This window comes from Eublepharis macularius, chromosome 17 (genome assembly GCF_028583425.1).
Source record: "Eublepharis macularius isolate TG4126 chromosome 17, MPM_Emac_v1.0, whole genome shotgun sequence".
NCBI lineage: Eukaryota > Metazoa > Chordata > Lepidosauria > Squamata > Eublepharidae > Eublepharis > Eublepharis macularius.
The window spans coordinates 19,207,551-19,231,439 of NC_072806.1; the positions used below are offsets into that span (position 1 = coordinate 19,207,551).

The 23,889-nt window shown below is 48.7% G+C and overlaps 1 protein-coding gene across 2 annotated transcripts in view; it reads right to left on the reverse strand.

Moving 5' to 3' along the window:
• LIMK1 (LIM domain kinase 1) overlaps positions 1 to 21,470 on the reverse strand; it is a 35,958-nt gene extending 14,488 nt beyond the window's left edge. The window contains exons 1-7 of one of the 2 annotated variants that reach the window (XM_055001981.1): positions 21,407 to 21,470; positions 19,739 to 19,835; positions 7,216 to 7,354; positions 6,473 to 6,582; positions 4,643 to 4,834; positions 2,432 to 2,537; positions 2,142 to 2,308 (exon numbers count right to left, since the gene is read on the reverse strand). In XM_055001981.1, coding sequence (XP_054857956.1) covers positions 2,142 to 2,308; positions 2,432 to 2,537; positions 4,643 to 4,834; positions 6,473 to 6,582; positions 7,216 to 7,354; positions 19,739 to 19,835; positions 21,407 to 21,464 — 869 coding nt within the window. In that variant the 5' untranslated portion in view covers positions 21,465 to 21,470. Of the gene's footprint in view, positions 1 to 2,141; positions 2,309 to 2,431; positions 2,538 to 4,642; positions 4,835 to 6,472; positions 6,583 to 7,215; positions 7,355 to 16,867; positions 17,012 to 19,738; positions 19,836 to 21,406 lie in introns of those variants that run through there. The other variant, XM_055001983.1, reaches the window with a different exon arrangement.
• Between the last annotated feature and the right edge of the window lie 2,419 nt (positions 21,471 to 23,889).

The following is a 23,889-nucleotide window of genomic DNA, read 5'->3' on the forward strand; positions in this document are numbered from 1 at the left end:
TAGAGAATTGTAAAGATATTGGCCAGACTGCACAAGTGTTTGTCAGCTGCTTCACACAGCACTCTGAACATGGCCAGAGGCCTCACACAGCACTCTGTACATGGCCAGAAGCCTCTTCTGAAGCCCAGACTGCATCATGCGCAGGACAAGCAGCTCTCCTGGGCTCTTCTGCTCCAACACACATCGCAATATGTTTCATGCTTCCTTCTTCCTCTGTAGCAGGGAGTTCTGAGCAGCTGTCACAGGACAAAGTTTAGGATTTTTAGCAGGGGGAAGAGGAGCAAGCTAGAGTGCTTGTGAATAAAAACCCTGATCATCCATAAACATACATCTCCCTGCGTAGAAGAAAATTCTGCCCACACCAGCCCTCTCCCATGCACTTATATCCATTATGAAGGATAAAAGTTTAATTGCAGGGGGGACATGCAAGAGGGGAAGGGGCTCAATGTAACAGCAGCTGCTTTGTATGCCAAAGGGCCCGGGTTCAATCCCTGACAAAAACTCCTGTGGAAGGATCTCAGAGCTCAGGAGTGACCCTTCTGTGTCCGAAATTCTAGAGAGCAGTTGCCAATCAGAGACCGGCGAGACTCATAGTCTTACTTGGTATAAGGCAATGACCTATGCTTGCAAAATTAAGCATGGCTGGAAGCAGATGAATGGAGAGAACTTGTTTGCCCTGACTCACAACTTGAGAATTTGGGCTCATTTGCATTAATTGCATTAAGATTCAGGAGAGATAAAGGCTGATTCCGCACACATTGGATAATGCACTTTCAATGCACTTTATCAATCCTTTGAGGTGTATTTTTTGTTCTGCACACAAAAAAATCTGTTCCAAATGATCTATAAAGAGGATTGGAAGTGCATTATCCAACGTGTGCGGAATCAACAATTTTGACTTATAACCCGCAATACTTTCTGTTGACAGAAGGGATTTCTGTCAGTCGCTCAGGACATTATCGCTGTCCTCATTCCACTGCAGCTGGAAATTCTCCCCCAATTCTCTCTCCTGGGGGACAGGGGACCCCCCCCAAGCATGAGGGGTAAGGTCTGCAGTTGAAGGAGAGAATCTGCAAATACCACTTCCTCTTTCCACTGGATCCTACCCGAAAGGAAGTACTTTCCCCCATAAAGACCCAAGATGTAGCAATGATCATAAGCTTAGATGGCTTTTAAGAGGGGTTACATCATGGAGAATAGGCCTATCCATGACTATTAGTCATGGCTAAATAAAAACTCCCTATTCCAAAGCAGTGTACTTATGAATATAAATTGGAGAGTGCCTTCAAGTCATTCATAGCTGACTTAGGGCGATCCCTGGCTGGGATTTCATGACAGGAAACTAACAGAGGTGGTGTGCCATTTCCTGCCTCTGCAACCCTGGCCTTTGTAAGAGGTCTCCCATTCAATTACTAACCAAGGCTGACCCTGCTTAGCTTCTGAGATCTGATGAGAGTGGGCTTGCCTGGGCTATCCAGGTCAGAGCATAAATACAAGTTACTGGAGAGAGAAAAAACAAACTGGGAAGGCACCCTCGCCCAGGCCCTTGGTGTGAAATTCTTGGAGGTATCTGACTGGCCATTTTGGGAAACCTGGTGAGTCTTTGTTCCAATCCAGCAATAACAAGAACAACATTTGATTTATATACTGCCCTTCAGGACAACTTAATGCTACACTCAGAGCAATTTACAAAGTGTGTTGTTAGTATCCTCGTGACAATCACCCTGTGAGGTTGGTGGGGCTGAGAAAGCTCCGAGAAGCTGTGACTGACTCAAGGTCACCCAGCTGGCTTCAGGTGGAGGAGTGGTGGATCAAACCTGGCTCTCCAGATTAGAATCCTGCTGTTCTTACCCACTACACCAAACTGGCTTTTTCATAAATTGGCATGCTATTATATCAAAACCGGTCTGCAAACACTGTAGGGGACATACAAAAGGAAGACTGAACATGGAGGAAGACCAAGATGAGTGCCACCAAATCTGCTATAACTCCTTTTGCTTCCCACCCACAATTTAAAAAAAGAATGAATTGCTCTCTGTTCATCATCCCAACATAAAAAAGGGCAGTGGGGGAGACACAGGTACCCCCCTCCAATTTGGGGGTGCCTGCCCCTCCCATGGCTCACTGGAGAGAAGCCTTACATGACAGATCGCTGGCGAATGGCTGCTGGTTCCGGGCAGGGGGTGCAGCTGGGCGAGCGGAGGGGGCTGTGCAGCTCCGAGAGGGGGCTGTTCTCCAGAATCTCGTGGGGGTCGTGTTCGATGGTCAACTGCAGCAAGCGGCTGGTCTCCTGGATTAGCAAGTCAATCTGCAGGGGACAGAGAGGGCAGGCTGGATGACTGGGCCAGCGTCCTACCTTTGGTTGCCAGCCCGAGCATGAAACGCTCTGAGAAGTAAATGGGGTGGGATCGGATCAGAATGCAAAGATCACCTCATCCAGAGGGACGTGCCGGATGGGCGTGCCGTTGATCTCCAGGATGCGGTCGCCAACGTGGATGGAGTTCTTCATATCAGGGCTTATGCAATCCGGGTCCAATCTATAATACGGAGAGAGGCACGGGATGGTTATTGCCAGGGCTTTTTTTCTGGGAAAAGGTGGTGGAACTCAGTGGGTTGCCCTCGGAGAAAATGGTCACATGGCCGCTGGAGGGCAATCTCAACTCCCCTCTGTCTGGAGATTAGGGGGCGGGGCCACCAGCCATGTGACCATTTTCAAGAGGTTCTGGAACTCTGTTCCACCACGTTCCTGCTGAAAAAAAGCCCTGGTTTTTGCATTCTGCATACAAGGACATTCATTTCCCAAACCAAATCCCAGAAGACCAACTTACGCTTTATAGCTCCTAATGTAAGGAAAGGGGGAGACTGAGAGGCCAGTGTGGTGTGGTTGGTAGAGTGTTGGACTAGAAAGTGGGACATCCAGGTTCAAACTCTGACTCGGCTATGGAAGCTTGCCAGGTGACCTTGGGACAGTCACACTTTCTCAGAGCGGGACCACAAGTGACGCCTGACTCAGGTTGGACGCTAGTCAGCTTCCCTCAAGTTTTGATGGGAAATGTAGGCATCCTGGTCTTGCAGCTTGACTCTCTGACTGCTGTCCAATGGACTTTTCAACTGTCACTTGTCCAACATTCCGCCAAGCTGCCTACATTTCCCATCAAAACTTGAGGGAAGCTGGCAAGTGTCCAACCTGTGTCAGGCGTCACTTGTGGTCCTGCTCTCAGACTAACCTCCCTCACAGAGTTCTTGTGAGGATAAAATAGGGAAAGGAAAACTATGTGTACTACCCTGAATGCCTCGGATGGGATGATTGTGTGGCATGATCACCTCTTTACCAGCTTCCCGGTTCCACTCCATGACCAATCAAGGCAACCTAGACCACATTGTGCCACTCCAGAACTGGAAGTGTGTTTACTCCCTCAAATTCCCTCTCCTGCTATCAATCTGCTGCTGAATGTTCTACGAATACTGATAATCAGAGGTAATTTCCTAGAAAAAGAGCTGGAGGAACTCGTTAGCATAACTCATTAGCATATGCCACGCCCCTTGACATCACTTGAAATGTTCTATTAGCATAACTGATTTGCATATGCCCCACCCCCTGACATCACCTATTCTGGCTGTTTTGGACCCAATCCTGGCCATTCAGGAACAAAATTGGGCCCAAAATGGCAAAAAGGGGCTGAAATGGCCACAAAGGGGCCCAAACTGGTCAGGATTGGGCGGCTGCTGAACAGGAGAGTGATCCACCATCTGTCAGAGGCCTGATCCAGGCCATTTCGTCCCCAATCCAGGATGAAACGGGCCCAAAATGGCCGAGTCAGGTGGGCGGTGCCACCTGACATGTGACCTCTTTGGGGAACTGCCAGAACTGCGTTCCTGCATGTTCCCCCTTGAAATGAGCCCTGCTCATAATATTTATGCAAGTAGCCTTGAATCCAAGAAAGTAAGGTGGGATAGAAATGTGAGAGTATTCATAGAATAAACTTCTATGAATAGTCTCACTCGAGATAACTTACTGAAAATAACATCCAATACTATTCAATTTCAGTATTTGACTGCATTTGTGAGTTGATGTGCCACTGTACATATTTTTTAGTGTAACAATGGACTTTCTCAAATATTTGATAGATATAAAATGGCATTTAGCATTTGCCAGTTTAAAAGATGTTATGTTTGAAGCATATCAAAACAATCAATAAAACATTTAAAAGGTACTTGCACACAAGGGTATGAATTTCTAATTGTACCTATCCAATTTCATGTACAGATTAAGAATTGTTGCATGTGAAACTGGAAGGTTGGTGAATTTGGAAAAGCGGCAAATATTGGCTTCTGCCCAAATAATTGCAAATAATGTTATTTTCATGACACTGAGAGATCTCTATCTTTTGGTGCTACACCTCTGAAGATGCCAGCCACAGCTGCTGGCGAAACGTCAGGAACTACAATGCCAAGACCATGGCAATACAGCCCGGAAAACCCACAACAACCAATGTTATTTTCAGTTTGTTGCCGTGCAACCGCCCGCTTTCACTGTTTCGGAACAGAAAACCCTTGCAGTCTACTGGGGTAAATGATCTAGGAAGTTCCATTTCTCTTGAACAAGAACGAGTCCCACTGCAGTCCGATTGATCGTACTCACTCTCGGACTCGCACAGTATGGGGGTGCTCAGAACCGTTGTGCTGGTCAATGGAAACCGAGAAGCCACGTCTACCGTCGGAACAGGCTGGGATGGAGACGAGGGTGACCGTGTGCGGGATCCGGATACCTGGTGACTCTGGCAGCAGCTGGTCCATCACTGGCGTTACCACCATCTGGTAATAACAGTGCCCGCTAGAAGAAAGGGGGCAGGGGGGAAAGCGATGGCTGTCACTTCCAAACACTGTGCTGGGATGTGTAATTACATTTTGAGAATTCTCTGAGTGATGCAGGAAACAAAACTGTTTTGATAATTAAAAGCCATAGATACGTTCCCTCTGGTAGCAGGAAGCGTAGCTGTCTCTCTGCATCACAAGGGACAGATGCATTCCCATTACAGGGGCCGCAGAGGGGATGAATTCCTGTGCCTCTGCATGATTTACTGTTCTGGGAATTTCGGGATGGTAGCTGTGTTGGTCTGCAGTAGAAGAGCAAGTTTACAGTCCAGTAGCACCTTAAAGACCAACAAGATTTCCAAGGTGTGAGCTTTCAAGAGTCAATTTGACTCTCCCTGCTTCGTGTTTCAGACAGAGAGCTTAGACTCTTGATACCCTGGAAATCCTATTAGTCTTTAAAGTGCTAGTGGACTGAAATCTTGCTCTTCTGGGACTGCCGAGTTTACAGTGCAATCTTAAAACGAGTTATTCCAGTCTAAGTGCACTGAAATTAATGGGCTTAGACTGGAGTACCTCTTCTTAGGATTACACTGTTAATGTATTTCCAGTTGCAATTGAGAGCAAAACAATATGCCAACAGACAGAAAGAGTCAGGGTTCACTGACAAAATTAGAGCGGCACTGGTCTGATGCAGTGGAGGCATCTAAGACTTAAGGCATGTCCGCCCTTTACCTTTATCATAGGAATCTCACTTGACTGGCTGTTCTGGAGCTCCTCCTTCTAAGGTCATTTACTCTCATTTGCCTTTACATAAGAAGCTATTGGGTGATTTATATCATTGGTACAATGCACAAACGTCCGGCTTGCATCCTACCATGCAATGGGCACAGACCAGCGGAAGGGGGAACTGAATCCCCCTGTTTTGTAAAGACTGCAGTGTCTGGCTGGAGTTGGTGCCGTGCATTTCCAATTCCCTTCAGAACTGCCATCTGGACTCACACCTGGTGAAGGTCAGGTGCCTGACCTCTCACTGTGCATCTAAGTAGCCCGCAGTCGCTGACCCGACAAAATATCTGATGATCCACCTAATGGGACGCAGGACTTTCTTTTGCGATTACTCCCACAGACCCACCTGACTCCCATTCTGGAACTTGTCCCCTGGGGAGAAAGTGTTGTGCAATATGGGAAGACACCACCGGCCTCTCAAGGACAGACTGCGTATCAGGTGGGGGAGTCATCCCTTGGGTGATTTTTATGGATAAAAAGCAGCGGGAGGAGAAGGAGAGGTGATGGGGGTCTGTGCTGCGGAGAGTTAATCTTTCCTCCTTGCATTGTTTCATCAGCTGAAATCAGCACTATTAGCCCTCGTAAGGAAGAAGATGGAGTACTGGGGAAACAGTTCAGGGAGAAGGATTCGCTGTCCCTCCATGCCCTAGAGCCATGCCCCCAAATCCAAATCCTATTCTATGCACCTGCTTTTTAATGCTGAAAAATGCATGGAAAGATCCCATTGCATGAACATTGAGATTTGTACAGCTCAGTGTTCCGGCCCTTGATAATAAAAGTCAACTGGATCTCTTTGCCTCCCCACTAGAGGGGTCCAAAAGGCCTCCCTGACCCAGCTGGGCTATCGTTATCACAAGTGCTCCCCCCTTACCAGTAGAGCTTGGAGCGTTCCACCAACGCATATGTATCTCCATCGCCAATGAACGTCTGGCAGTTCAGGCAGCTGAAGCACTCGGGGTGGTACTTCTGATCTCCGGCCACCTGGAAAGGAGACAGACATCTGAGCCCGGTGGGTGCTCCAGGGCATATTTCTCAAGCCCTGCAGCTGATGTGGGCCCTTCGGTCTGCTTCTGTGGGCAGAGAGTGGGAAGAGCCTGCAGAACAGCTGAGAGCCGAAACATACGGTCAGCAGACTCACATGTTCAAACTATTGCTAGACTATACCAATGCAAGGGAGTGGGTGGGAAATCCCATTTAAATGCCCTCCCAAGCAAAACTACCCTCCTTCCATATAAAATGAACATGCTAAGGAAAGGCAGCCTGGGTTAACTTTTCTCTATAATGTGTTCGTTTGCAGGGAGTTAGTTTGAAACATGGGTGCAGGGGTCAAGCTTTCAGCCCCCCTGCCCCCCCCCACACCAAACCTGCATTGTAAACTGTCCCAATCCTGTAACAGTCACCACTTCTGATTCTTTTAATTATATGCTGAAATCAAGCAGCATCCCTCCACCTCCAATTACCACACAGATCTGCACAGGGGGTCATGACACCTAAGGCCACACAGAGAGGGCAGCTGTTCCCAAAAGCTCCCAAGCAACTTGTGCAATCGAGCCAAGTTGCATGACCTGGTCCATCTAGGGGGAAGGTCTCCTTCCCTCTTCCAGACACACGTACCATGACGAGCCCTTTGGCAATCTGTTCCGAGCACCCGTGGCACAGCTCTCCAAACTGAGCCCAGTAGTCCTTCTTGCAGTAGAGACGGCCATCCTTCTCGTAGTACTGATGCGAGAGCGAGGCTCCGCATTCGCAGCACCTGCAGGCGCACCGAGAGAGAGAGCAAACCCTCAGACTTCAGGACTCCTACGGAGCAGACGGCGCTCCATTTGCCAGACTAGCAAGCCCACAACCAACTTTTCCAAAGCTGCAGCCTAAGGAATGGTCATATTGCCGCAGACCGATCTAGCACAAGGTTTTGCCTACCCTAATAGTCACATGATGCTTCTTCACTTCCTGTACATCAATCCCTGCATGCTCCACTGCTGTTTTCGGCAGAGTTACCATTAAGACAACACTGTGGATACAGCAGCAGCCCTTGCAGTGGGACGGCAGGCACATTGCCAAATGCTTGGGGGCATGCGCCAGATATATACATTGGGAAGCTGTGTACTTATAGACACACAGTTCCCCCACATTTTATGCAGGAGGTGATATAACACGGTAACTAAACGGTGCCACGGTAAGCAGAGTTACACTCTGCTAAGCCCACTGACTTCAGTGGCCTCAGAACGGTGTAACTCCGCTGAGGGTGGCACCGGAAGGGGACAAGCCAGGGTCTGGGAAGTTCCGGGTCCAATGTGGCCCCTGTCACAAACTCACTAAACAGCTTCAGCTCAGTCACTCAGCCTTTCCCACACAGGCAGAATAACACTGGCCTACCCGACAGGGTTGTTGTAAAGGTTACAGCAAGATAATGAAGGTGAAGCACTTCAAACCCTGAAAGTGTTATGTTCATGCTAAGCATTACTAACTAGTTATTATTATTGTCATTATTAATATTTATTTCTTTGTCATTTATAGTCTGCCTTTCTCACTGAGACTCAAGGTGGATGACATTATAGTATATATTTATGAACGTAAGCAGAGCCCTGCTGGGTCAGGCCACGGGCTCACCTAGCTCAGCATCTTCTTTCTGGCAGTGGTCAGCCAGATGTCCCCAAAGGCCCTCAAGGAGCTCACAGAGGCCGAAGCCCTCCCCCATTGTTGCCTCGGCCGCAACTGGTGTTCAGGGGTACACTGCCTCTAAACATGGAGGTTCTGTTTACCCATCAGGCCTGGCAGTTGCCAATAGGGTAGAATGGACCCCTCCCTATCAAAACATCCACCTCCAAAGAAATTTTAGTGACTGTGGAAATGGTTAAACTGAATTAATTTTGTGCTGTGCTGTATTTTAAATATTTGTATTGTATTTATTGTGTTTTTAACTGAAAATTTTTAACGTGCATAAATGTAATCCGCCCTGAGTCTGCTAATGTGGGGAGGGCGGAATAGAAATCAAAACAAACAAACAAATATTTTTTTTAAGCCATCTAATCTTAACCTGCGATCAAGAGTTCCACCAAGTTAATTACACCTTATGTGAAGATTCTTTTTCCTGGACCGTCTGCATTTCAGTTTCATTGGAGCTGAGCTCTGATATGATAGACAGAGACAAAAATATCTCTTGCTCCATTTCCTCCACCCCATTCATAATTTCATAATCCTCTGTCATGTGACTCCTTAATGCTTTGGGTGTTTTTTTTTTTTACTGAAAAGCCCCATCACTGATAGGAAAGTGTCCCAATTTCTTGCTGCAACAAACAGAGGGAAGGCGATGACACAAGGCTGTGGGACTCAGCACCCATCTGTTATGTCTGGATACCACCTGAACCGGAGAGGTGAGGGAAACCACAGCAGGGTTTCCCCACAGTCGTATCTCCAGTGCATTTCCTGTCTTGCAAAAGGTTGGAGATCCGTCTGAGCGATTGCAGCGTTGTATCCTCTTGATCTCCAAGAAGGGGAAAGCAGAACTCCCCCGCTTCAGGATCACTTGCGAGAAAGACCTCTCCCCCCTCTAAGACAATGTGGCACAAACTGCTTTTTCTGAAACGGGGTGACTGATACTGGTTGCCCACAGACCCTCTATGTGGCTTCTGGGAATTCAGTGTTCGGAAAAACCCCTGCCCCAATCCCCAGGGTGTTGATACCCTTCTGAGATATGGGGAAAGACATCAGAAGAGTCCTTAATGGGTCGGGCCAAGGCTCCAACCTAGCCCAGCATCCTGTTTCTGACAGTGGATAGGTAGATACTTCAAAGCAGGGCAGGAAGGCAACAGTCTTTGCTCCGATGGCTGCTCCCAGCACCTGCGCATTCAGAGGAACCACTGCCTGTGGTCCAGACAAAAACGGAAGCCCTTCTTCATACAAATCTATAATTAACTTGTGGGATTCACTGCCACAGGATGCGGCGATGGCTGTTCGCTCCAAGGGCTTCAGAAAAAAAGTTTCAGCCACATTCACACAGGACAGGCCTAGGAGGGCTAAGGGGAGCCTCCATATTCAGGGGCAGTGCATGTCCGAAAACCAGATGCTAGGCACAAACCACAGAGGCGAGGCATGCCCTTTCTGCCCTGCTCACGAGGAGGCTGCATGGGAGGAAGCAGATACATCTTGGCTAACGGCTGGTGGGGGTTTCTCCGAAGGGAAAAACAAAATGACGTGCCAGATTCACTTCCTGTTTGGAGACAGCCTGTTGCGAAGACACTATTTACCCTCCCACGCCATGACCATCCCCTTACAGGCAGCTTTAAGTCACCAGAATGCAGAGGCCACAGGGACAAAGTTCAGAGTTTAAAAAATCGACACTGTATTTCAGAGGAGCAAAGGACATGACTGTACTACAAATATAAACTGATTTAACCGCTCCACTTTCCAACACAAAATGTCTGGAACTGTAGCTCTTTGAGAAGGTTACCAGAGAGACCCTTTGGGATGGAGCTGTGGCTTAGTGGTAGAGTCTCTGCTTTGCATGCAGAAGGTCCCTGGTTCGATACCTAGCATCTCTACTTAAAACAATCACATAGGAGGGGATATGATGGTATGTCTGTATTTATTTACCCTATGGCATTATGGAAATGTTCTTACCAGGGCTCATTTCGAGGGGGAACACACAAGAACGCAGTTCTGGCAGGTCCCCAAACAAGTCACATGTCAGGTGGCTCCGCCCACCTGACTCTCGTCCATTTTGGGCCCGTTTCGGCTTGGATTGGGGCCAAAACGGCCCAGTTTGGGCCTCTGACGGGTGGTGGATCACTCTCCCGCTCATCAGTGGCCCAATCCTGACCATTTTGAGCCCTTTCCCAGCCATTTTCAGTCCCTTTTTGCCATTTTGGGCCCAATTTTGGCCCTAAACGGCCAGGATTGGGTCCAAAACAGCCAGAATAGGTGATGTCAGGGGGTGTGGCATATGCAAATCAGTTATACTAATGACACACTTCCAGTGATGGCAAGAGGCGTGGCATATGCTAATGAGTTATGCTAATGTGTTCCTCCAGCTCTTTTTCTACGAAATGACCCAGTCTGGCACTCTATACCACATTGCCTCATCCTATATAAAGTTGAGCACAATCCAGAACGTTAGGGAACTTTAAAGGAATTTAAATATGCATGTTTATCTCTCATATGCAACAACTGACCCTCCACGCACACCATTGCCCTTGATCAGCTCATTTCAACTCCCAGGCAGTGAGAAATGAACTACTCATTATGAGTATAATGAAGGTGGATTTTATTCTTTGGAGTGCTGCGAATTCTGCTGGGCTGGTTATTTGCAAAATCATTCCCCCCCCCTTTAGAGTTTTCCTGACTCATCTAGTGGCTTCACAATCTTGCATAATTTGATGTTTTCAGTTGTGTTTTTCAACTAGAAACTGTCCGGATGTCAGCTCCTTTGGGAGTAGCGCTGTCAACAGATTGAAGATTATTTCATACCAAAAAAGAGAAGGTAAAAATATTTTAATGAATACAGTGTGTAGATTTAACCTGAGATTACTCTTGCTCTGAGCCTCAGTTCCTTACACACACACACACACACACACACACGGAGATAAAATGAGAGTTGGAAGTTTCTAAATTGTATTCAACTTTGCATAGCATAACGGAATGTGACTACAAAGATCCAGTGGCTAATTTCTAAAAAATGCTCTTGAAGGTGTAAAGCTATTGGGAATCTTTTACCACTACCCTGGAGATATCAGTGGCAAGCCAGTGACTCAGAAGTGCCAGGAAATGCACTCTGCACATGCTTTGAGGTTAGCCATTCACATATTCCCAGATGTCACTTTAACACTCGTGAGCTCTTTGTTCAAATTAAGCCGTGCGGCTATGCATTTATCAAAAAGGTCTTCTCATCCCACCACCCCAAGCCACTCCAGTTAAAGATCAAGCCCAAAATCTTGTCTTTTGGGGGGAATCATGTCCAGAGATCCCAATCAATTCAAGATTTTTTAGTTGATTAATCCAGTGCCTTTTAATCTACAGTCAATCGATAACATTCAACGGACTGATTATATTTACTAAAAAACTCAATTGAGGAGCTTTTTAAAAATATTGACGGAAGTGAGAAGTCAGAATTTAATAAACTAACAGTGCAATCCTAAGAAGTTACTCCAGTCTAAACCCGTTGAAATCAATGAGCTTAGACTGGAGTAACTCTCTTTAGGATTGCACTGTAAAGGTCCTTGTGGGAAGGAAAGACTGGTTGGAATCTCTCTCCTGTCCATTCCAAACTGCAGAGACTCATCAGAACTGACATAGGCTCAAAACTTAAGCAAGATCGCACCTGGCTCGTAAGCCAACCAAGTCAGACTGGCCTTCACAAATTAATCAACTAGACCTTGAGTTGATTAATCTACCCATCAAACCCATTCAGCTGTGTTGGGCCCTTCACTGCAGGCAGCCAAAATCTGAGGCCGCCCAGTTCCATAGCTCTGCAAAATTAGAGCTGCCAAGTGCAAAGCGCCACTTGCTCTTGAGGTGCCTTATTATTCTGTCAAAATAGCGGCCATGTTTTGCTCCAAAGCCTAGAGTGGGCTGCTACTGCAGCTCCTGAACAGGATAGGCCCAGCTCAGGTGTCGCTCTGCTTTTGAAAAAGGGCCACATGCAAAGATTTGCTTCTCTTCAGCATTTCTTTTTGTCCTTGAATGCTCTGCTTACACTCTGGTGTCAAATGGCACATTCCGAACCACCCCAGGCTTCCAGCTTCCATGAGACGGCAGGTGCCTAGGAGATACCATTGGTCTTTCCTGGAACTCTAGCTATGAAAGCTAGGGGTGAACCAGGTGATGGTGGAGACAGACCTTTAACCTAGAAACAAAAGCCAGTATAGTATTTGTCCTGCCCTAGGGGAAGACTGACAACCAATATTAGATGCCAAAGACAATCTTAAACAGAAACAACCTGATCTCTGGGGCCTGCACTGATATAGGTTTTGCCATTACATGACCTGGCATCAGTCAAAGGCTGCTGTCGGTTCAGCCAGTGGCAGTGCCAAATAGCTGTGTAATGCCAAGTTAAAGCCAGTCCCATCCTTCAAACCCAGTACAATCTCTTCCGACTAGCAGCAAATCTCTAGAGATCCTTCCCAGCCTTGCTCCCTAAAGTCGTTTTGACTGGTGATGCCCAGAACTGAACGTAGGACTTTCTCTCTGTGTGTGTGTTATGTGCCATCAAGTCGCCTCCGACCTATGGTGACCCTATGAAGGAAAGACCTCCAAAATGTCCTATCATTAACAGAGTTGCTCAGATCCTGCAAACTGGAGGACGTGGCATCCTTCATTGAGTCAAGCCATCTCGCTTTAGGTCTTCCTCTTTTCCTGCTGCCTTCCACTTTTCCTAGCATTATTGACTTTTCCAGAGTCTTGTCTTTTCATGATGTGACCAAAGTACGATAGCCTCAGTCTTGTCATTTTAGCTTCTAGGGAGAATTCAGGCTTGATTTGATCTAGCAACCCACTTCGTTGTCTTTCTGGCTCTCCATGGTATCCTCAGAATTCTCCTGACTTTCTGAACATGGATAATTCCATATTGTGATTGTATTTGGGGGGAGGTGGGTATCAAACAATTCTAACACCGTAGCAATTTCTGTGCATGGAAAAAATATCTGTCGTTTTCAAAGGAGCATAGTGGGCCTCCTGCAACACATTATAATCACACATTTTGGTGAAGAAAAAAACTGCAGAACAGGAAACATTGAGAAAGCTATGAGCAACTCCTCTGCACTTGTAAGCCAGAATCAGGGAGAAACCTGCCCCCCAACAATCTTAGCACCTAAAGGCCAGCTTGCTCACCACCATTTCCTTGGGGAAACTTTCTCAACAATTCTGCAGAGGAAGGAGGAGACAGTTGTGTTTGTCTGAACCGCTGGTGGAGCTTCTGATTCACCACAATGCAGTGGCTCTGCTGATTTCCATTTCCGCCAGTCACGCAGGTGCTCGGAGCAGGGAGGGGGAGAATCAGCCACGCTTCCCATTGTCTGGAGCCTGCCCGCCCCCCCCCCACACCCCGTGCATGCTGGCTGGCCAAGTGAAGAAGCGGGGAAGGAGTCCGCCAGCTTGCAGCGGCTCTGCGTGGAGGTATTCCATGTGACTCGGCCTGCACCACTGGTTCTCTCGGCCTCTTGGGCTGCAAAGGATTCACATCGCAGGGGCCTGTCTGAGACCCACACAAAGCGCTCTCCCCCTCCTCTCTGCTCCTACTGCCTCAATAAAATTTCCAGGGAGAGCTCGCCAGGTAGCGGCTGCCCTGGCTTTGGCTGCTACACGTACACAAATGCGCCGACACCACAGCTTGTGCAAAAGGAGATACCATGCGTTTGGGGGGAGGGAAATTCTGCAATTCCCCTTTGTGTTTTATCAGTTGTGCGAGTTGCCTCGGGCAGTTTTAGATGGAGTGTGCAGATAATCAATATTTTAAAGAATATTAGAGGACGTGAGCTGTGGGCGTCCGAGCTGACCTTAAGATTATGCTGCTTTATTGTGGATGTGGCATGCTTTCTGAAGCAGCAAACCAGTGTTGCAGCCCAAGCGACCATCCTTGCCAGCCCTCCCCCTATTAAAGAAACCTTGTAAGGGGCAAAGGGACCCCTGTCCTTCCCACCAGAGGGAGGGAGGGAGGGAGGCTGTGCTGGGGATGAAACTATGGACCAGATGTGCGGGAAATGTTCAGCCCAGCCCCTCCACACTTTGAGCACGTTGAACACCCCCCTCTTTGGTGCTGGGAGGGGAATGCCAAGCTGCGATGACATCATCCAGGGGCCACCCCATTACATCACCCTTGCGGAACTTCCCTGCTCAAACTCCAGCGGGAGGGAAGTGGCCAATCAAAAAGCAGCCTGTGTTAACGCTTGTGTTGCCGCTTCCCCTGTTCTGGGCTCCTGTCTTTGGTACACTAAAAAGCAGAAGCGGTAGCCAATCCCTGCACAAACCTGAGCATGAAAGCTGCACCCAGGGAATTAAGGGCTCAGAAATACTGGGGAGGCTAGTAAGCCCCATTCCCGTACAAAGCACACAGAAACAGCTGATCAACAAGGGTAGATTAGTATGTAGGGATGGGATCAGGAGAGCTCTGCATCAGGCTTTCTAGTGCAACATCTAAAAGGTGAGCAGCCAAAGGCCTGCAGCAGCACAGAAGCAGGGTTTAAGGGCGGCAGCCTCGCTTGATTTCTGCCAGTGGTATACTGCCTCAGAATATGGAGGTTCATGCTTGGAAAGGCCCTTCCTTCTTCCCAGCTGCCACCTGGGAAAGTTTCTGGGATCAGTTCCATAGCTGGGGTCACCCGAAACATACCCCACTTCTTCATCTCTCCTTCCCTTTCATATGGGAGACAGCGTCAGCAATCAAAACGTGACATTTGCTGTCAACTCCTCTGCATTTTCACAGAAGGGCCACCAAAACAATGAGCAAAGGAATTCCAGAACCGCCATTCGGGGCCCAAACAACATCTAGCTCTGCAATCTGTCTCTTGACAGCCACAAGCCAGGAATATATATTTTTTTATGCCGGGACTTCATTTATACTCCACTTTTCTCTCCAATGGGGAGGAGAAAATTGTTCTCCTTGCTTCTGTTTTATCCTCACAATGACCCCCGAAGTAGGTTAGGCTCAGAGTGTGTGACTGGCCCAAGGTCACCCAGCAAGCTACCATGGCGGAATGGGGATCTGGACCTTGGTCTCCCACATTTTAGTCCAATACTCTAACCACTACACCAACTTGGTCATGCCCTGTTAATTTCCAGCCTAAGCAGTCAGAAGAAGGCGCTTGCTAAATATAGAGGCTGTGTTTCTTGCTGAGACTTACAGCACACACCAAAGTACCATGCTGTTTGTTTTTAAATCTAATCTTTCAACAAAAAAAAAAGCATTTAGGCCAGTAGTCATTGTAATATTCTGTGGCAGTGAGTTCCACAGGTTAGTCACAGATTGTGTAAAGAAGCAAGGATTCAGCAGTTCACAAATACTCCACAGAAGTGCAGCCTAATTACCAAACCAGTTTGCTTCAGGTCCTTTCTCTTTAACACCTCCTTTCCCAAAGATTCTGGATAAACCTCCTTGTCCTATCCCCCAGAGAAATAAAACTCAAGATCCAGTGCCAATAGCACCTTTAGACCAACCAGATTTCCAAACTCTGGGCTTTGAAATGATAAACATTTGCTCCATGCTAGCCCCCTTCCTTTCCTCTTCCTGTCTGTCTCACAGCTGCAATGCAGTTTATAAGACCTCTGGGTTTTGTGGACGTTACTGTGTAAAAAGGGCCAATGACAAGATAACAACACTACAAGATTTCTCAAGCTGTAGCCCTTCACCAAACAGTTCAAAAAAGCAAGTTCGGCACTTTCAAGAAAGGACAATGAAGGGTGAGCTTCACTTGCATACGTAAGCAGGTCCCTGCCATTGCAACCGGCAAGGTAATCATAAAATTAAAGAACTCAAGGTTTGCTGACAACAAACAGCTTCGATGGAGGGCAAGGCCAGACGCTTTCTGCGGCTGGAAACAGGCAATTGTTTTCAAGGGAACTGAAAATGGTTCTGCTTCCTGCTGGGACTTTTTGCCACGCTTTCGCTTTGAGTCAAACAGGTGCTGCAGGTTTTCAAAACAACAAAAGCCTGCCAAACCTGTTCAAAGACGAAATGGAATGCATTGGCACAACATGTGCAGCAACCCCTTTGAGACTTTGAGATTTTTTTTTTAATGACACCAAAGTCCAGAGATTCTAAAGTGGTTCCAGAAGGATTTGGGAGAGGATGCGGTCGCAAAGAAGAAGATTTGATAAAGAATTGATTGCCCACAGTGTGTACATCCAACAGGAATTATAGGGTTTGTGGGAGGGTTGTTTTGCAAAACTCACAAAACCTGTTGAGGGCAAAGGCAATAATGGGAAAAGCGTATACATCAAAGGCAACAATGATGCTCTCCTAACCCACCAGTTTTGTTATTGTGTGTCTCAGACCCAAGAAAACAGACTCAGGCTTTGCAGGGAATACCTCTCCCCACTTCTCGTCAACAGCTTTGACCCACCAGCCCCTCTCCATGCTGGTAACAAACAAGGCAATCTTCTGTCCCCAATTGTCAAGTTCCTACACGGACCTCCTGCTGGCTGTTGCTAGAAACAGGGCACTGATCCACCGTGGGCTGATTCCGTGGGGTGCCTCTCATATTACACCCTTTACCAAGTATAATCAGGGAGCCAAACCCATTTCCCCCTGACCGTACAAACACCAACAGAGACTTACTTGGCACCCGCAACCAGGTAACGGCTACTCTGGCGCACCGCTGTCAGCGTCTTGGCCGGGATCCCCTCTCTGACACCTGCCCGCTGGCCCCCCCGAATGCAGGGCCGGCGGCACAGCCTCCTTGGCCTCATCAAGGCAGGCCTGGGCCCAGCGCACGCGTCCAAGGACTCCAGCTCTTTTCTCTGACTCCACAGCACCAAGAGACAAATTGCCTGAGCGAGAGGACTAGACTGATGTTTCCTGTCGCCTGTTCACTCTACTCTGCTGAGCGTCACAGGCCTCTGACAGCCTATTTCAGCCCCCAAGCAGGAAGCTGCTTTGTAATCTCAACGGGACACACGGCACTTCCGCTGCGACCGCAGCCTCTGCACATCATTGGCCCTGGCTAATTTGTCCCCCGGGAGTCACGCTTTGTCCTCCGGATATGCACAGAGATCAGCTTGAGCAGCTCTCACAAGGGAAGGGCCAGAGAGTGCATGCTTCCATGGCCGAGAGCATGAGCATCCCCCCTTGAGCCGGCATGTGCTCCCAGAGGCTTCCCAACCCCCAGCCTAGAACACACATGAAATTTCAGCCTCTGGACATAGCAGCTCGATGCTTCCATTGCAGGACCCTGTGACATCGCAAGTGCACAATGGTAGCATGCTCAGGATGTTTGCCACAGCACTGCGGACATGTCAGCTAGAGACTGCTTTAACTCCAGCCAGCCCCTTCTCAGTCCACTTTGTGTGGGCGAGAGAAGATGGAGAAAGAGGAAGCTCATGGTCCAAACAATCAGGGTTGTGCATTCCAAGTCAGCTCCGTGCTGGACGTGCAAAGAGAGCCTGGCAAATATGGAGCAGAATCGTCCCCTCTCTTCAAATTAGCTCAATATTTTTTTTAATCCTCATGCCAAAGTGGGAAAGGGGGAGGGAAACACAGCTTAATCAAAATGCTGAGGTGCTGCAGTGAGCATCTCCAGCACATCTGGCATGTGCCTTCACTTTCAGCCGAGCAGCAAGTTCCAGGTGGCCTGAGCAACTGAGCCAAGCTTGAGGCTATCCTCCATCCCCAGGAGCTTCTGGCTTGGCTCACTTGTATGAGTCACCCAGAACTGCTGCTTGTTACAATAAAGAACCCCCCCTCAATATACTGGTACTGTGTTGAGACATTCAAGTCACATGCACCACTTCACATGCTACAGTTCCTTCTTTGTAGAAAAGTCTTTCTCCTTTTAGGAACCCAGGAGAACCGATTTAACAAGCATGCTCCCAATAAGCAATCGCCATGTAAATTTGCCCTGGCAGGTTAAACTCGGTCACCACTACCTAGTTGAACTGATTAACCTACAGGGAAGCTCATTCACAAGGGTGCAACTCTGAGCAGGACTGCAAAGTAAGGCTTGACGCCTTCTCGGCAGGTTTACCCCTGTCTGAGATCAGGTCCCGTTCTGACCTTTGGGAACAGTTCCTCGTAGGAAGATGGTGGCATGCAATATGACAGTCAGGAAACGTCTTTCAGACGGAAGCTTTAAGGAGTGCAAGTACAGTTGCCAGCTCAGGCTTGAGAAATTCCTGGAGATTTGGGGGCAGTGCCTGGGATGGGGATTTGGGGAGGGGAGAAAGCTCAGCGGAGATGTGATGCCATAAAGTCTGCCCTCCAAAGCTCCAGTTTCCTCTCTGTAGTCTGGAGATCAGCTGTAATGCTGGGAGAACTTGAGGCCCCATCTGGAGGTTGGTAACTCTAGGTGCCAGTTGCCCCAGGATTGAGATGCTCCCCCCCCCACACACTGGTACAATCCACTGACTGAGCCCTAGCAAGATCCAAGCAGGTGCCACAGGTCCAAGCCACAATGCGATACAAAGCCACAGCTTACTAGTAGCAGAAAAGAGCAAGAGTCCAGTAGCACTTATAAGACTAACAATTTGTGGTAGAGTATGAACTTTTGGGAGTCACAGCTCACTTCTTCAGATACCACATAGCCCACTAGCGTGTGGGATCTTCTCTCTCCACTTTCAATTTAATCCTAAATCAGATGTGATGTGGATCAGTTAAAGAATTTCAGGAGAAGTCAGAAGTACCCATGATGGTAGTTTGAAAGGGGCCCTCCTGCATTCAAAAGAAATGTATTTTTCCTCTCCCAATTTGAAAGCAAGCTCTGAAATTCTGGCAGTTCAGTTTGAACAAGGGGGGAAAGGCCAGCTCTAAAACAGCGTCAATTGGCTCGTGCCAGTTACGCCACCAATACAGCTTCCTTCTCTGGACAAGGTTCACTGCTGTTCTTTTAAAAAGATAGAATCCTTTTTTTAAAAGAAGGTGAAATAGAGGCATCTAAATGCAAAGACTCACACATTATCCTTTAAAAGGCTTTTTTGAAAGGCAGGCAGCTGACCTGATGTGCACATGCATTCGTCTGACAGTTAGCCAACACTAGAATGTATGTATGTCTGCAATATAAATTACAAAAACTAAGACAACACTGCACCAGAGGTACAGAACTCAGTGTGCCCGCTTTTAAAAGACCCCATCCATTTTCACAGTAGCAGGATTCAGAAACGATCAAATTAGAAGACTTTTTTTTTAAATAAAAAAGGATTACAAAAATTGGCAGTGAGGAAACATGATAGCTAAATGGAACCCCCATGTTCAGACACAGTATATCTCTGATTATTCAGTGCTGGGGAGGCAAGAAAAGGGCTGCCCACTGCTGGAAACAGGATACTGGGCTTGCTGGATCTTTTGTCTGATCCAAAGGGACTCTTGTGATGTTCTTACGCTAGACTGCTCTGCTCTGATATTTCAAACTTTAGGGTAGGGAGGAGGCCACTGCCCCATCCAGCTCAATACACCAGCCAGACCCCCAAACCTCCTGATCGTCCCAGACAGCCCTACCTGAAGCAATCGGCATGCCAGTCGGCGTTCAAGGCCTGCAAGTATTGACCGTCGTAGATGCTGTTGCTGCAACTGGCACATATTGGCAGGTCACTTCCTGGAGGGCACAAAAAAGGCATAGATCAGGGGTCAATGCCAGCTCTGCTTGGACAGCCAAGTCAGCAAGATCTCCACCAGCTCAAACTCGGGAGCACGTTCCCAGGAACAAACAGGGCAATCAAGAATTCTGGAGGTGCTTTTGTCTGTCCCGTACACTGCGCCACCCCTCCAGGGTTGTCTTTTCTTTGGACCAGTGTCCAGAGGCATCATAATGGGACGAAAGACGGATCATCTCTGTAAATGCATGGAGCAATTTCTGCCTCCCTTGCCAATCATCTCAATTATTAGTAACACAAAGCCATGGCTGCTCTGCTCCCCATCAAGGTGAAAGAGCCACAGGGGAGGTCCCTTTCTCTGTGGGGTGGAAATTAGAACACCCACTCAGCCAGAGCAGCAGACCCAGCTTGTCATGGGTGCCCAGAGGCCAGGAATGCCAAGTTCATCTGCCCTCTTTTTCTATGGCTGGTGGTAATGGATCGATTCCTGCTTTCTATAATAAATGGATTCACCCCTCTAGCACGGGGGAAACAGGGCAGGGAAACAAGGAGAAGAGCATAGGATTGGGGGTATTAGCTTAGTGACCTTGGGGCAGATGGATGAATGGAATTTAAGCCGCCAGGGCTTAAACCCCTCAAACCTTTGACCGTGGAATGCTGATTGCAATGGCGAGAGGGTGCCTCTAAGCATGTCACTTATTAAGGGTTCTGGGCTTTCCCCAACTTTGTTGATCCCATATTTCCCACCCCTCTTATTTGGGTTGTGGAATCCAAAAGGACTAGAAGAGTGATAGGAAGGGGGCAGAGGGCTTAGCGACTTTGAAAAACTTACTCCCCCTCCACCGGCAATTTTTTAAATTCTTACCCAGCTCCATCATAAGAGCGAAAGTCTTAAAAGCAAACGCCTAAATGGAAATGCTAAAGCGTTAACAAACCTGGAAAAGGGAAATACAAGTCTCTCTGCCCCCCCTTCCTTTCGCAGGTCTTCCTCGTACCCAGAGACAGGGCAGCACCCTGGACAGCTCCCAGCGGCCAGGGTCCTGCGCTTCTGCTCCGCTTGCGGGGCAATAGCCCAGGGCAGCAATCCGGGCTGCAAAGCAATCCCCTCGGGCTAAGAAGCTAAGCGGCTGTGGCGTGGCTAGTCCGTGGTGAGGAAAGGCACTCTGCACGTGCTCAGGGAAGCCGCGCTCCGTTCCAATAAAATCAGATGCGGCCAGCTCGAGCCCTGCCTGACCCCCTGTGTGGGTGGGGAACGGCGGGGGCTCTTGCAGCGAGGAAGGGGAAAGGAACAACTCGTTCCCCAGTCCCTGCCGACGCGTCAAGGGCACCGCTTCGCCGGGGAGGGCCCCCCCGCGAAGTCCGAGGCGCGCCCGCGTGTGCAAGGCGTGCAATGCAGCAGGCGCCGCCGGAGCAGCTCTTCGCGGGGCTCAAGGTCACGCGTGGGAGAGGGTCGAGCTTGGGGGGCGTGCGGAGGGGGGGCGTGGGGGGGGCGGTCGAGCTCCACTTGCCCCCTCGGAGGGGAGGGGAGGGGCGGGGTGCACCGGGGGGGGTGCGCTGCCGGATCGGGACCCACCTTCGTCCTCTCCCATGGGGTCGTCCCTCCAGGTGCAGCAAAGCAGCATCAACCTCATGCAGCCGCCCCGCCTGGCCCCCGCGGGCAGCTGCAGCCTCTGCGGCGTCTCCTCCCGGGCTCGGCGGCGAAAGGGGCAGGGCTGCGCCGGCTGCGGACTCGCCCAGGCCGACTGCGCGGCAGCCCTGGGAAATGGGGCGGGGGGAGAGGGGGCGGGCCCAGAGCGGGTCCCCCCACCCCCGCGCAGCCAACGTGCGAGGCGAGGCCAAGCCCGGCCCTTCTCCCGGGCCCGGGGGGCGGCGCCGAGAAAGGCACGTAGCCCGCCAGGCAGGGCTTGGCGCTCCCCCCAGCGCCCAAGCTCGGGATCTCGTCGGGAAGAGGCAGCCCCCCCCCCAACACGTGCAAAGTGCTTTGCTGCGGCTTGGCAGAAAGACTGGTGAGCAAGATTCGGGTCCGGTGGCACCTTGAAGATTTCCGGATTTCGTACCTAACAAAGGGAGTTCTGCCTCTCCAAAGCTCCTAGCCTGGAAATCCATTGGTCTTTAAGGTGCTACTAGACCCGGATCTTGCTCTTCTGCTACAGACCAACACGGCTGCTCGCCTGAAACAAGGTTGCCAGGGCAGGAGCTTTCCAAAGTCAAGTCTCCCTTCTTCAGATGCATTTAGAAGGATGGAGGATTTTATCCAGGCAGAAGGCGGGAGGAGTATTTAGAGTAAGGGTGTAAGGTATAATAAGCCTGTTATTCGCTTGATAGAGTTGGAGTGTGAAAGACAGAAAATCGGCATCTATAGTGAGAGAAGAATCTAGTGTTCTTATTAAACCCTGGGGGGAGGCGGGTTCATTCCATTGTCCAAAATTTGCAAATATACTCAATTTATGCAATCTTGTTTTGTACTTTTCCTTTGAAGTTTCTCAGCTTGAGAACTGCTTAAGTCAGTGCTGGAATGTCCTGGAAGATTAAAATGTTCTCCCACTCGTTTTTGAATGTTGTGATTTTTGATATAAAACTTATCTCCATTTATTCTTTTGTGCGGGGACTGGAACTGAAGGGCATTGCGGACACTTGATGGCAGGGCTTTTTTTCAGCTGGAACACACAGTGGAACGAATTCCAGAACCTCTTGAAAATGGTCACATGGCTGGTGGCCCCACCCCCTGATCTCCAGACAGAGGGGAGTTTAGATTGCCTTAGTGGAGGGCAATCTAAACTCCCCTCTGTCTGGAGATTAGGGGCGGGCCACCAGCCATGTGACCATTTTCTCCGAGGGCAACCCACTGAGTTCCACCACTTCTTTTCCCAGAAAAAAAGCCCTGCTTGATGGCATATATCACATTGGTAGAAGAATGAAAATTGGTCTAACTGATAACCTGGTACAGGTCACCCTCAGCTGTCCCCCAACCCCCTGCAACTTGGTTGTTACAGTTTCTGCCTCTTCCTTGTGTCTGTTACAATTTCTGCTCCTGTGAGCTCATGTTGTTCATGTCTACCAGATGTTCACAGCCCACAACAACCCTACAAGGTAGGGTAGATGAAGAGAGAGGGGCCCAGAATTACCCAGGAAGCTTCATGTTGAAAAGATTCCAACCCAGCTCTCCAAAGCCAGCCCATGTTCCACGGCCACAGACCTGGTACTCTCAATAATAATGCCATTATTAATCCACACAACTGCTTTGCAAGGTAAACCACTATGACAGGGGGCCAACTGAGTGAGTCTCTGGCAGCCACAAAATCGACAGCTTAGTCTTGCAATGGTCATCTCTCAGACGCAACTGGAGTCTCTCTGATCCAATCAGCCCCACTCTCAGTCCCTCCCTGGCAGCTATAGGGGGCAGCTTATCTCTGGTTCAGTGGGGACTGCCACCATTCTAGGTGAACCGGGGGGGGGGCAACGCTGTTGGGTGATCCAGGATACAGGGAAAAAAACCCACAGCAGTGAGAGTTAGGAACACCAATTGTAGGTACAGACACGTTGTTATAGCAAAAGCAATAAGTAATTTTATATGAACAATTATAATAGAAAACTCATCAGTATATTAGAACATTTACGTATTCTTACACCGTAGACAAAGAAAAGCACAACCACAACAAAGATGGAAAGGACCACCTTCTTCAGAGTCGGTAGTGTCCAAAGTAAAGTCTTTTGACAGGAAAAGCAAGTGAAGTTTCTCTCTTCTCTTAGAGCTTGCTTTTCCTGTCAAAAGACTTTACTTTGGACACTACTGACTCTGAAGAAGGTGGTCCTTTTCATCTTTGTTGTGGTTGTGCTTTTCTTTGTCTACGGTGTAAGAATACGTAAATGTTCTAATATACTGATGAGTTTTCTATTATAGTTGTTCATATAAAATTACTTATTGCTTTTGCTATAACAACGTGTCTGTACCTACAATTGGTTTACCTTTCTAGGTGAGGCTTTAAAGAAACGAACGGCATGAGAGCGATACCCTCTTAACCAAACAGATCCTACAGTATCCTTGTGGCTGCCTGT